This window comes from Leptonychotes weddellii, chromosome 2, assembly GCF_054177405.1.
Source record: "Leptonychotes weddellii isolate Sample4059 chromosome 2, ASM5417740v2, whole genome shotgun sequence".
Classification (NCBI taxonomy): Eukaryota; Metazoa; Chordata; class Mammalia; order Carnivora; family Phocidae; genus Leptonychotes; species Leptonychotes weddellii.
The window spans coordinates 88,739,128-88,753,502 of record NC_138370.1 but is presented as its reverse complement, the minus strand read 5'-3'; the positions used below and the strand labels follow the sequence as shown (position 1 = coordinate 88,753,502).

The 14,375-nt window shown below is 36.9% G+C and overlaps 1 protein-coding gene and 1 long non-coding RNA gene across 5 annotated transcripts in view; both read right to left on the bottom strand.

Annotated features, from left to right (window-relative positions):
* The window catches only part of LOC145720273 (uncharacterized), a 332,443-nt gene that overhangs the window by 134,618 nt on the left and 183,450 nt on the right, over positions 1-14,375 (bottom strand). The window lies entirely within an intron of this gene.
* PDE5A (phosphodiesterase 5A) overlaps positions 1-14,375 on the bottom strand; it is a 145,363-nt gene that overhangs the window by 71,317 nt on the left and 59,671 nt on the right. For all 4 annotated transcript variants that reach the window (XR_014143157.1, XR_014143156.1, XM_006740607.3 and 1 more), the window contains exons 6-9: positions 13,595-13,732; positions 11,471-11,538; positions 2,286-2,394; positions 1,189-1,276 (exon numbers count right to left, since the gene is read on the bottom strand). Coding sequence is in view for 2 of the 4 variants with exons in the window: in XM_006740607.3 (XP_006740670.1) it covers positions 1,189-1,276; positions 2,286-2,394; positions 11,471-11,538; positions 13,595-13,732 (403 nt within the window). In the remaining 2 variants the exon portion in view is untranslated. The remainder of the gene's footprint in view (positions 1-1,188; positions 1,277-2,285; positions 2,395-11,470; positions 11,539-13,594; positions 13,733-14,375) is intronic.

The window sequence follows — 14,375 nt, the reverse complement described above, 5'->3', positions numbered from 1 at the left end:
GTCCTGACCCCTGGACAGAACCTCAATAGGTACTTTCAATATTTGCCTTTTTTTTCCTATTTTCCTTAATAATACCTCCCTCCGCTGCCTTTCTGACTGATAGCTTCCTTCAATAAAATTATAGTTAAGTCTTGCAACCTGGAAACTACTCAGACTTTTTAAGGTAAATTTATAGTCTTGCAACCTGGAAACTACTCAGACTTTTTAAGGTAAATTTATATTTCTAAGCCTCCCTTCATTAGGGTTTCTTTCTTTCTCTTTTTTTTTTTTTTTTAAGATTTTATTTATTTTTTTGACAGAGAGAGACCACGAGAGAGGGAACACAAGCAGCGGGAGTGAGAGAGGGAGAAGCAGGCTCTCCGCAGAGCAGGGAACCCGATGTGGGGCTCGATCCCAGGACCCCGGGATCATGACCTGAGCTGAAGGCAGACGCTTAACGACTGAGCCACCCAGGCGCCCCTTCATTAGGGTTTCTATTTAAAAGTTTAGCCTTTAGAAGGTCCTCATATTTCCTTTATTTCCAAGTTCTCGGGACAACGTTAACAGTTCAGACTACTTTCGCATGTCAATCATGCATGATTGTCATATAAAACCTCATACTTTCTGTACTACTCTTAATATAGACAAGAAACAAATATGTCAATAATAGGTAACATCATTCCATATTTTCCTGGGGATGCATTCTTCCAATATTCCTGAAGTAGACATTTTTCTATTACCTTAATATAAGAATGTAAGCTCCCTGAGGGTGAGGATTTCCACTTTGCTCACCAATTTATTACAGATCACCAGAACACTGGAGTGCTCAATAAATATTTTTGAACAAATGAATACAATCTAAAATGTAATCCCCATATTAAAAAAAAAATCAGAAGCAAGAAATGAGACTCTCTAAAACAATACACATTATCAACTTGATGTCTCTCAGTCTACAACCTTTCAACACATCATTCTTCAACAAAAATCCAGTTGAAAAGCATTATAATAATTACCAGAAGACATTATAGTTAAGATATTTAACAATGTCTATTAACATTTATCAATATAAAATTATTTCAAAATTCTTTTATTATTCCAATTTTTATCTTTTTTTCACACGTTTTATTTCTCAGAATTACACTTGATGGAAAGAAGTTTCTGGGAATACATTTTTTTCTTTAATAAGTGCAGATTAGTAAAAGGCTTTACCTATCACTTTATTCTTCTTTCCATTTTTTATAGGCGTACAAAGCAAACTTCTAATGCATTGCTGGTTTACTTTTCCTGTGTTTTCATTCTAAACAAAAACAAAAATAAAACAAAGCAGGTGCAAATTATGAAGAGACTGATTTTCCCACTAGGTGCTATATAAACTAGATCAGACATCTGAAACCACTAACATATTCACTCATCTTTTATTAGCAGGCAATAACATCAGAGTGCAGAAAATGTACAAATTATAATGAAGTTCATGTAAATGCAATATGCAGCAATTAGTTTTTACATTATTAAGAGTAAGAAATATCCTATATTTCTTTTTTTTCATTCTAAACTTTCCAAGCAGCTTTTGATAATATTAAGCAAAATCTTTATGCAATTATTTACTATACTGGTGTAGTAGATGTCTCAGTAACTTCACAAGACCAGCAGAATCCAAAAAGCACTATATTACTTCAGATGCTCCATGCTACAGACTTGTCTTTCTTTAGGACTGCCACTGTTTCTATTGCCCATATCGCTAAAGTTCTAAAGAGGTCTTCTAGATACCCAAATAACAAAATCAAGGCAGTGGCTCAAAGTGCAACACTTTTCCAGAGATGAGAGAAAACACTAGAATTCAAAGTTTCCAATGCCTGAGAAACTGATCTTTGTAGCTTTGCTGTCAAAGAAAACATACTCATTTCTCCATAGAGCTACTCACGGTAGTAGATTACCAGTTAAGTCAGTTCGAGCCATACAGCACTTAGTTTTTAAGGATAAACTCAAGAACTCTAGCAACACTATGTAAGGAATGTCATTGACATTAAGTAGGTAATAGTTAAATTGCCCCATAAATTAGTTTATGGTCATTCATTATTACACATTACAAAGCTGAAAAGTACAGGGAAAAACACTTGAGTACAGCTGACCACCCCTCAACAGATGTCATGAGCTATTGTATTTTCCTTCATCAGATCAGTGAAAGCACCGTTCACTCTGAAATACAGCCAGTTCTTGGGCTAGGCCTTCAGCTGAAGAGTCCCTAGAAGTACAGATCTGATGGGAAAACAGTGTTCGAGCTCCAAGTTCAAAACTGGTTTACTTACTGTCCAGGGAAATCTTTTGTCCTTACTGACATCTGGGATATTAAGTGGTTCCATAGTATTTTTGACATACTGAGCATACATGTAATTGATTCTGTTTGCATCACGTTCCCTGTGGAAAAAACAGATATGAGTTATTTCTGTGCACTGAAGAAACATGGGCAAAACGAAGTTAAGTAAATGATAATAAGAGATACACACCAGTCTTAAATTATAGGGTAAAGTGTGTATCTTCATTGGAAAATGCACTTTAAATGTGATGATTTGCAACTTTATAGTTACTATAATTTAAATGTTTTGAAAAGACAAAGACCCACAATTTTTCAGCTGTCTAAAACAAATTTTAAAATGCCATTAAGTAACGCTACCGCTACTGTTAATGGGCATGTTGATTTTTGTGCCGTTCATGTAAAATTCGTATGAGTTTTCTTTCATGTCTTCTTTTCTCATCAGATTATAGAATGACTAAGGTCTAGTGCCTGTTTCACTTCCTCGATTATTTGCTTTATCCACCACAATAATCGTTTACACATTTCAAACCAAGGGGAAAATCAAGCATGCCTGGGAGAATTTTATTAAGGTTTTCTCTCTTCTTTTTTTCTGCTTTGAGATACTTTATGATACTTCTTTAAGTGAAAAATTTATCTTCTTCAAAAAACTTTCTTGAGCTTAACAATATTTTCCCGTTTTTTCCCATTTCTTACTTAATAGGCTGAATATTAAAGATTAATCGGATGTCAGAGGGTACATAAGCACAATGCCAGGGCTGCAGCTGGGAAAACAAGAGAGAACATATTTTTACATCAGGAAACTTTATATGTTCCCAGCGATAGGGATGAATTGGGCAAAGAGTGTCAGGTTATGGAAATTTACTCAAATTATAAGGATATGCCTATCTTAATTATAATATCACTAACTGAAGAAATAGGAGAGTCTAATAGTGAGAGATAGTTGAAAATAAAATACATGCCTTTTGAAGTTCCAATATTTTTCCCTATCTTCCATCCTCCCCCCACAGCCTGCCCAACCTGACCAAACTGCCTCTTGGGATGGCACTCTTGAGCACTACTTATTTAGTGATTTCACCAAGACTCTTGAAGTCTGTGGCCTCATTCCTGGCCAAGATATTTTAGCCTTTCCTTTCTTTGCTGTACACTTTAGTTTAGGTGTAACTTGGTCAAAATGGGTGAAATGTGACCTGTGTCCAGTACTGTATATAAATGAAAAAGAATAAAGAGCAAATGACAATAGTTACAGAGTAAATTCCAGAATGGACATTTACTGAGACGACACTGATCATCTGTGAAGGCACGCGGATTGTCCAACAAATCAAACCTGAGACCTGGCTCCTCTTTCATGCATACTATCTGGGTGGAATCCCAAGAAAAGGGTATGAGATAAGTGCATGATTTTGGTTAATAAAATAATTAAAAAAAAACTATTCATAAATAGCTGAAGTCTCAGGAAAAGAAAGTAAGAAGCTTTAATAAAGGTAAGAAAAATGGAATGGAGGTTATGGGGAGAAAGAGTACACTGGAGAAGATACCCTTGTCCAAATCTTTTTTAAAATAACACCACTAATGACTTTTATTATTCTTATCACTATCCTTATGTTCACAGTGGGAGCCAGATGAAACCCAAAATAGTTAAGCGACTTGCCAGAGATCCTAAGATCAGACCTACAGGCATTAACATAGAGAAGAAGTAATTTAAATTACTTATAAATCAATAGAAATCAAATTCTTTTTTCTTTTTAATTTCCTGAAAATTTTCAGTTTCCCTAATGGTGACCTTAATGAAAGATAAGTATTAAGATTTATTAAGGTACGCGATACCATTTTGTTTCTTACTCTCTAAGAAACAAGCTGGTGAATTCTCAGTTCCCGCACTCAGTAAACACAGACTGAGCACCTGCCCACGAGAGGCACCCCTAGTGCCCCATGGGAGACGAGCTCATGCAGGTCAGTAGCGGTCACAAGGAGCTTACAATCTAGCAGAGGCCAGGACACAGCACGGAGAGGAGAACCCGTCCAGTTGCATGTCCTGTTTGGGTCGAGTCCAGTGCAGAGGCTTCCAGCTGTCCCCTCCATAACTCTCCTCCGTTCGTCTTGATCTGGACACACGGCCACCCAGAACAAACCCTATGCTGCCCAGCCACCTCAGTGGTTTGGTGTCATCATGTAAGTTCTAGTCAACAGCTGTAAGAAGAAATATGGCTGCTTCTAGAAACCTCATGTACGAGAAAGCTGGTGCATGCTCTCTGCCTTTTCTTTTACTTGCCACCCCCTGCCCCCCCACTCCCCTTTAAAATATGGGTATGATTAGAGGAGCTGCATCCCTGACACTGAAGGCAAGGGCCACACCCTAGAGAAGCAGAGTAGAAAGCCCCAAGGTGCCCGGGGCCCTGAGGCCTTTGTGGAGAACAGCTGCAGCACCTGAGCTGCCAACCTGTGGGCTTTTACAGCAGAGAGTAATTATACTGCATTCTGGTTTAAGCTATTTTGGGGAGGGGGGTGTTATGATTTGCAGTCAAGCCTAATCCTCGTTAATGCAATTGGTAAAATGCAAGCACCACACATGTGGGCAAGATCGACAGATAACACCTACATGGAGTGGGTTAGGGAAGAGGTAGCATTAGAGAAATGTGTAAAAGGCTGCGTAAGATTTAAGGATGGGGAGAAACACATCAGGGATGAAAGGGAGGGTGTTCCAGCAGGGAAAAAAAAAAAAACCCTCAGCATAAAACACGTCTCTGAAATGTTTAGAGTTCTATCTATGGGGTATTTGCGAAACATGAAATAGATTGGTAGGAATAAAATGATGGTTTCAGGCTGAAGATGTGAGGCTAGGGCAGATAGTGGATTATTCTGAAAGAGCAATGCAAAGAATATGGATCTCATTCTTTAAATAGCAGGAGTATCATGGTGGCCTTAAACCGTGCCTCTCAGAGCTCCAACTGCAGGGAGCATTACTGGCGGGTGTCTTTAGCTGCGGTGTTCTAGATCCCGGGACCCCCCGCCCCCTTACGCACCGAGGCCACGCCTCCCGCGGCTGCTTCTGGATGAAGACTGAGCCCAGAGGGATACGAAGGCAGGCCCAGTTCTGGGAGATTTGGGATTCTTCTGACAGGAGACCGGCTAGAGGACTCCCCAGAAGTCTTGCCACCCTCACAACTGCCCGGCTGTCCAAAACACTCCTTCCTTCTTCACCCACCTCCACACACTCTCACTCTTCACTGAAGTACAGTTGACACACAATGTTAACCTTAGTTTCAGGTGTACAACATAGGATTCAGCAACTCTGTGTTCCGCTGTGCTCACCACAAGTGTAGCTACCATCTGTCACCATACATCGCTGTTATGGTACCACAGACTGTATTTCCTATGCTGGACCTTTCTTCCCCATGACTTATTCATTCCATAACTGCAAGCCTGTGTCTCCCACTTCCCTTCACCCCTTTTGCCCATCCCTCCACTCCCCTTCTTTTCCCTCTTTTTTCACTCTAGATCAGACTTGTGGGGGAGGGGTCCACGGCTCTCTTAGCTCTGTCCCCTTTTATCCTCACAGGGGATTTCCCCTAATAAATTTCTTGCACATTTAATCCAGTCTTGGCATTTGCTTCTTGGAGGACTTGGGCTAATTCCGACACCTAAAGCATTTTGCACTGCTATCAGTGGAATGTACATGAGTATGCCCTTGGGAAGACAGGGACATGGAGCTGGGGCTCACGGAGAAATTTTTGTGCTTTAGAACTAAATGGGAATCATTGCAGGCTATGTAAACCAAAGACAAAAAACACATCAGAGACATGGAAATAACAGGCAACACTGACTTAGTACTTACTGTGTGCCAGAAATTTTCTGAAGCATTTTGTGTGCATCATCTCATTTAGACCTTACTACAATCCTGCTATCAGTATCCCCATTTTACAGACGAAGAAATTGAGGCTTTGAAAAGTTAATTCATTTACAAAAGGCCCCACAGCTAGTAAGTGGCGGAACTTAAATTTCAATCAGTCTGACTTTAGACTCTACACTCTTTTCCTACTCAGTATGCACAGTTCTTTTTTAAAGTAGTAAAAACCTTTTTACTACTTTTTACAGTGTCACTAGTATATATATTCCAAGAAAGTGAGCTTAAAGAATTAATTCTATGCATTTGTCATTTTATGATAAAAATGTTCATTTATAAATTAACATCAAGTTAACTGACATGGAATTACAGCACTAAACTATCATTTTTCCTTCTAATTGGGTGGCTCTTATGAACTGAAGCACAGAAACTCTAAAACCTCCCACCATCTGGAAATGAGCTAGCTTTCCTTCTGAAATTTATAGGCAACGCAAGTCCCAAATGTCTTCCTATGCTTTATCTCACTGACGATGTGATTCTGATGATTATGTATAATGTTCACCCTGAATATTTATTTTTTCGTTTTACACTTAACATTGCAAATCTGTCTTCAATGTGTTATTTTAATTTATAAAGGATAATTAGTGGGTTGTTTGGACAAATGCCAAGTGAGCAATGCTTTTCAACTGAAATGACTGGTCTAAAAGAATGATTTGCTTACTGCTGACATCATAAAATTGCCTAACATTTCATCTCATGGGAGAGTGTTTGGATTGGCAAAGTGTTTAAGGATGAGCATCGAAGAGTCTTGAATTCTATCAATAACCAATTTCAGCAATGTAATAAAGAGTCTGCTGGTAAAGTGGCAATATCAGTTTAGTCCTTTGTCAAAATGCTGAAGTCACTACACATCATTTTTAATTCAGAGGTTTGGCAAAATTAGGCTTAATATCTAATGTTTATAAAAATAATAAAAAATATTTACATCACTTAAAGACCTTTTATTGTGTCATTAGTATAAAGGCTAAGTTTAAAATGTTTAGCTGAAGGGTGCCTGGGTGGCTCAGTCAGTTAAGCATCTGCCTTCAGCTCAGGTCATGATCCCAGGGTCCTGGGATTGAGCCCAGCATCGGGTTCCTTGCTCAGCGAGTAGTCTGCTTCTCCCTCTGCCTGCCACTCCCCCTGCTTGTTCTCTCTCTCTCCCTCTCAAATAAATAAATAAAATCTTAGAAAAATTTTTTTAAATAAATAAAATGTTTAGTTGCTATAAGGCATTAGTGAATACTTTTAAATACTGTAAAATTAGTTGATGAAGCAGTTACAATGATCCATTAAATTACTCTCTTTTAAGGTAATCACCCTGAACTATTTAGCCTTTATAAAAATATCTTTATACTAAGACTATCTTGGAATGATTAAAAAAATAAATGGAAAAATACCTTTCATTTTGTCTACAGAAAGGGAACATAGTATTCGTCAGAAATAAATCAGACTATACTTTTTTTTAATGCATATTTACCAGTAGAGGTCACTATCACACCAAATAGCCTTGTTCGGCTACCATTAGAAATTAGAGGATCAGGCTGAATTTGTAATAAAATCAAAATGCCAATACGTAAAATGTAATTATATAGACTTATGCTGCTGTACAAATATTCAAAGGTAAATGTAGATAACTCAACATTTTAAACTTTTTCTTGATCTTACTTTTTAAATTCAAGTATAATATATGGTGTTACATTAGTTACAGGTGTACAATATAATGATTCAACAATTCCATACGCTTCTCAGTGCTCATCAAGATAAGTGCACTCCTAATCCCCTTTATCTATTTCATCCATCCCCTTACCCACCTCCCCTCTGGCAAACACCAATTTATTCTCCGTATTTAAGATTCTGTTTTCTGGTTTGTCTCTTTTTTATTTTGGTTGTTCATTTATTTCTTAAATTCCATATATGGTCATTTTATATCATTTATATTATATGTTATTTTCATATCATTTATATCATATATCATTCCATCATTTTATACTTTTAATATACAGTATCATACCTATGGACATATGTGAACACATTAAATATATGTCTATATTTATATATGTAGCAATTCATTATGTAATCTGAAAAGTAAAAGAATCAAATATTTACATGTGTCTTATCTAGAAGCTTTCTAAAACATTATAAAAAGCAACAAAAATGTTATGGCATCATAAAATCAAAATTATATTGATGTTCTTCCTAGGAATAAGAAACTTCATTACTGGGCGCCTGGGTGGCTCAGTTGGTTAAGCGACTGCCCTCGGCTCAGGTCATGATCCTGAAGTCCCTGGATTGAGTCCCGCATCGGGTTCCCTGCTCGGCAGGGAGCCTGCTTCTCCCTCTGACCCTCCCCCCTCTCATGTGCTCTCTGTCTCTCTCATTCTCTCTGTCTCAAATAAATAAATAAAATCTTAAAAAAAAAAAAAGAAACTTCATTACTGATTTAGGCAGGATATACCAGCATTTAAAAGGGATATACACATAATCACCAAGACATGGGCTTATTATCATATATTCAAAAAGGACTCGATACTAACTAATACTAAATGTCCAATATGCCAGAAAACACAATGGCACACAGAGGGGCTTAGGAAAGAACACATATGGAAATGGGACAGATACTTGTCATGACCAGCAATGCCAAGAGGGAAGCAGGGGTCAGCTACTCAATTTAACTTTGTGAACGAAAAACTCCAGGTACCAGAAAAATTTCTAGAGATAACATGGTTTATCTACTTTTACCTATGCACCCCAGGCCGAAGTCAGCAAAAAAGGCCTAAGTCAGGTGTACCAGGGGTCAAATGAATTCCCCAGCTGCCCCCAAGTTACATCTGCCCCTTTGCTAATTCCTCAAATTCTTTTAATCAGAGAAAACGTGTTTCATTGTATCAGACTGTTAAAATAATAGTCTAGAAGTAATGAGTCTTGATTTACATAGAATCACTTAACCAGCTAAACTTTAAGTCACTATGGTCAACGGTATCTCCATCTTTTTTTTTTTTTTTAAAAGATTTATTTATTTATTTGAGAGAGTGAGAATGAGTACATGAGAGGGGGGAGGGTTAGAGGGAGAAGCAGGCTCCTCGCCGAGCAGGGAGCCCGATGCGGGACTCGATCCAGGGACGCTAGGATCATGACCTGAGCCAAAGGCAGTCGCTTAACCAACTGAGCCACCCAGGCGCCCCGACGGTATCTCCATCTTGCTGAGGGAAGACGTAAGAGGATAGAACACGTGAGAGAGGATGAGGAGAAGAGAAGAGGATGGAAGACAGGTCTGCAGGCCTCACACTGATCCCGGGGGTCAGTCTTAAGAGGGTTTGAACAAAACCAGCTGTCCACTGAAGTATTCTGTTCTTGAAGATAGCTGTAAACTCAGGCAATTGTGCTTTGCGATTCTGCTTTACATGATCTACAGAGATGATTTTCATTTTGTTTCCAATTTTTCATTACAACAATTTTCTTCCAATTTTTTATTAACATTTTGAAATATACAAAAAAGTTGAAAGTAATATCCCACTCTAGATTCAACAATTTTTAATGGTTTTACCAATTTGTTTTATCTACATATGTTTGTGTGAATATACTTATTTGTTTAAATATATGAAATTTAAATATATTTACTTATTTATCTTTGGCTGAACCATTTTAAAGTAAGGTGCAGACATCCCAATATTTCATCCTTAAATATATCAGGATGAATCTCCTAAAAATAAAAAGTTTCCTACTAACCACAGTATCTTTTTATTTCCAAAGAAAAGTAACAGTAACTCCCCATCAACCATCTACTATCCAGTCCATATTCACATTTCCAATTGTTCTCAAAAACTGTTCATTGATAGTTGTTTTAATGAGAATCCAACCAAGATTTATGCATTGCGTTTGGCTATTATGTCCAAGATAGTCCTTCCCTCCATTTTGTTCAAGGACACTGATTTTTTTTAAAAGACCAGGCCAGTTATCTTATAGAATGTTCTACAGTTTAGATTTGTCAGAGGTTATTTTTAAAGCACCACTACCAAAGAGCTTGGTTACTGAGGACTGTTCTAATTGCAACACTATCCACTAAATGAAATAATGTTCCAATAGGTCAACTGTAGTGAAAAAAATATGAAACTTTAATATCAAATAGGAAAGTTAAGACAATGTTCTATTTCCATGATCATATGAAGCTTTTAGATAAACATCAATAATTAGGGATAAAATAATTTGAGACAAATGATTGTAGGAAGTGAAATAATTTGAAACAAATGAACAATGAAAATTATTTATTTTTATTAAGGGTGAAAAAGGGAATCTGAAAAAGAACATTTGGTAGTTTACTCTAAATCCTTTCTAAAGTTCTTCAAAAAGCACAAATAAAATTGGGGAAATGATATCCCTAACCTCAATCATATCAATACTTTGTATTATCCACGTGATAATTAACAACAAAAAATTAATACAAATTTTTAAATTACAAAAGACATGACAAAGAAATGAACTGCAATAGAGATCTGGTTTGATTCTAGCCATCGGGTATATGTATTGGTGTGATTGGGTTCATAGGCTTCCTTCTATTATTAATTAAATCCCTGTGGCTGATTCCAAATCACAGCAGACTCAAAGAGAAGTTTGTTCAGAAACCTATCAAATTTCCAGTGAGGGTCCAATATGCAGTGAAACATATAATTGCAATACAGACTTATGGATCTTAAATGAGCCAGTTCACAAAAATACCATACCCAGACCTATACTAATTTGGACACCATTCACTATATTAGCACTTCTCTTCTAGGTCAACTGTAGGGGGAAAAGGTCCTGGAACTCTGTCATCAAATAGTACAGTATTTTTCACAAATAAAATTATTGATGGTCGGAGGGAAGCAGCCTGTAGCTTCTATGTCTTAAACAGGTCATACAATAAACAGTTTAGCCAGCATTACATATACTGGCTTAAACAAGGTGGGGGTTATGGGGTGTCAACACCCTACATAGTAAAAAATCTGCATATAACTTTTGTCTCCCCCAAAACTTAACCAATAGCCTACTGTTGACCAGAAGACTTACCGGTAACATATATAGTTGATTGACATATATTTTGTATGTTATATGAATTATATATTGTATTCTTACAATAAAGTAGGCTAGAGAAAAGAAAATGTTACTAAGAAAATCATTTAAGGAAGAGAAAATACATCTATAGTAGTGTACTATATTTATAAAAAAAAACCCCGTCTCTCAGTAGACCCACACGGTTCCAATCGTGCTGTTCAAGGGTCAGCTTACTTGTGATAAAGACAGAGAATGAATTATTTTACCTTGTTAAAGTATCTGACGATTTTTCTAATTCCTCACACTCCATGTGAAACACACTAGAAAAAGAATCCTGAAAACAGAGCAACAACACAGACTGAGAAGTAAGTTTGACAATGTAATGAAATCTATCTAGATACACACACGTGAGTTGTTGGAATTGACGGAAGACACCAATACTTGTGATATTTTTTGAACTTATTCTCAGACTGAACTGACACAAGTACTCACTGCCTGACAGCCTCAAGTCTGCTTCCCATGTTCTTACTGTTTCTGAGACTCACCTGCAAAAATGCTCATTTGCGTATTACTTGGTTTTTGTTTTTCTAGCCGGTGCTAATGAATATCTTAGCTTCAAATTTTCTCCATATTTATTCAAAATCCTCATGTTTTAGCTTTTATGCATACATTGGTTGCTGTTGTTAGATCTTTTTAAAAGACATGCAATTCAGTAATATTTTATGAATACTTAATGAAAATAATTGTGAAGATTTTAGCAACATAGAGAAGTACTTTGAAATTACATTAAAAAACAGAATACATATTCATACCCATGCTGTATTTACAACTGAATAAAGAGTTGGAGGGAAACACAGAAATAAAACAATGATATTAGTTTAATTTGGGGAGGGAAGAACTGAGTACTGTATTTTTCTTGCTTACATTTGGATTTTTGCTCATGTTGCTGAAATAATTTTAATCAAAAAGTTATAATATAAATGAACATCAAGTCACTTGATTCCTAAAATTAAGTTAAAAAGTGAGCAAAATATATAAACGGCATATAACTGAGCTATACTTCAAAGCACCAGTGATCCAAGTCAGTTGCTGACATGATAGATGGTAACTGGTAAAAGCATAAGCTGAATGTTAATTAAAGTGATATTTAAGTTGTCTAAAAAAGGAGTGCCGTACATATAACTTTCAAAAATTAAATGCTAAAGAACAGGTCACAGAGCAGAAATTGTAAATTGACTTACTGCATTAATGAATTCTGACCTGAACTTTAAAAGGATAGCGACTTGTAATCATGTCCATATTGAAGACTTTATAACTGATTGAAAATATGAAATAATATCTATGAGAATACTGATTACCTTATAGCACAGTAAATTCTCATTTGATAGCCAGTTAATGAGAATTAGACACGCACGCACGCACACACGCACAAAATAATTTTAATCAAATGAGTCATATAGTACAGTCTTACTATCTAAACCAATTTTTAAAATTTTAATATAAGTATTATGTATCTTTTATTATTCTACTTTCCAAAAACCCATCAATTCAGATATCATATATGGATTACAACTGACCACACAGTGATGGGTGATCCCCACTCTCTTTCCTAACCCACCAATGAAGAGCCTTTTCTCAGGGTCTAAAGGAAAAAGAAAATAAACAATGACATCAAAAAGAAATATCCCAGGAACAGTGGTTCATAGGTTAAAAAGGGAAAAAACTGCATAAAGGAAAACTGCCTTAGGCCAGGAGCTCTGATTCTAACCGCAACCTCAATTGGCCTGTCTAGAAGTAACCAGCACTCAATGAGAACACTCCATCTTTCCACACACATCTGTTCCTTTATGTTACACAGAAATGGATTGAAATCTACCAATTGGAACAGTTAGTGGTTTTCCATTGTTGGTAAAGGACTTAGGACTAATAGGCACCTTTAATAATACTGCCTCTATTGGGCCATGCCTCTTGGTTTCTAAACAATTTCTGACAAAAAGAAAGTTTTTTCCCAACCCATTCAGAATGGGGGTCTCCTCGCTCAGAGAAACCAGGGCACCACTATTCCTGACCACAAAAGGTCTGCATACTGTAATGACAATGTATTTCTCCATCAAGGAATTGTAGCCATTGACAAAAACAGCACACAGACATTCCCAAGGTAACAACTCAGTGGAGGGACACAAAGGTGAACGGTGCTTTGAAGGCATCCTCCAACCTCACCTCTACCCGCTTTCAACCAGAACAGCTCATACTCTGATTGGCTTTGCATACACAACCATATACAGTTGGGGTTCAGAGAGATCTGAGGCTAACATGAGGTTTAAAAGCAGCATTTTAAGGAATATAATTTCTGTCTTTCTAAAAATAAAAAAATCATACTCTGTACTCACGGAGCAATCTTCATCCACTATGAAAATGGTGCATTTCTGCACCTGCATGAAAGAGATAATAGTGGCAGCTATTTTCTTTAGAATTACTTCTAATGATTGTTGTTCTTCAAAAATTAAGCTAGCAAGGTCAAGCAGCACCTAGACAGGAAAATTTAGAGCTTATTACTTAATAATTACCTGCAATTATTGAAGCAATACAATGATTTATATAGTTTATAAGTTATTTATTTATAATCTAACAAGTCACAGCCAAGTTTGCATTCAAGTATTAAATATGTAAGTCTCTGTTTACCAAGAGAGCTTCCATATTGACTGTTAGTACAACGGTTACAATCAGACTCTAAAATCAGAGTTATCAGTTTTTAATCCTGCCTTCCCTTCCTGCGAGTTTTGGACGGAGGGCTAGTTCCTTAAAAATGGGGATAACAGGGCGCCTGGGTGGCTCAGTTGGTTAAGCGACTGCCTTCGGCTCACGTCATGATCCTGGAGTCCCAGGATCGAGTCCTGCATCGGGCTACCTGCTCAGCAGGGAGTCTGCTTCTCCCTCTCCCACTCCCCCTCTTGTGCTCTTTCTCTCTCTCACTCTCTCTCTCAAATAAATAAATAAAATCTTAAAAAAAAAATGGGGATAACAGTAAAAGTAATACCAAATCACAGGACTATTGTGAGGACTAAATAAGCAAACATTTATAAAGCATTTTGAACAGCATCTGATACATAAAACACACTGACGTTGCTGTTGTTCCCAACTTCTGAGATCAACATTTATCAGCATTTTCAC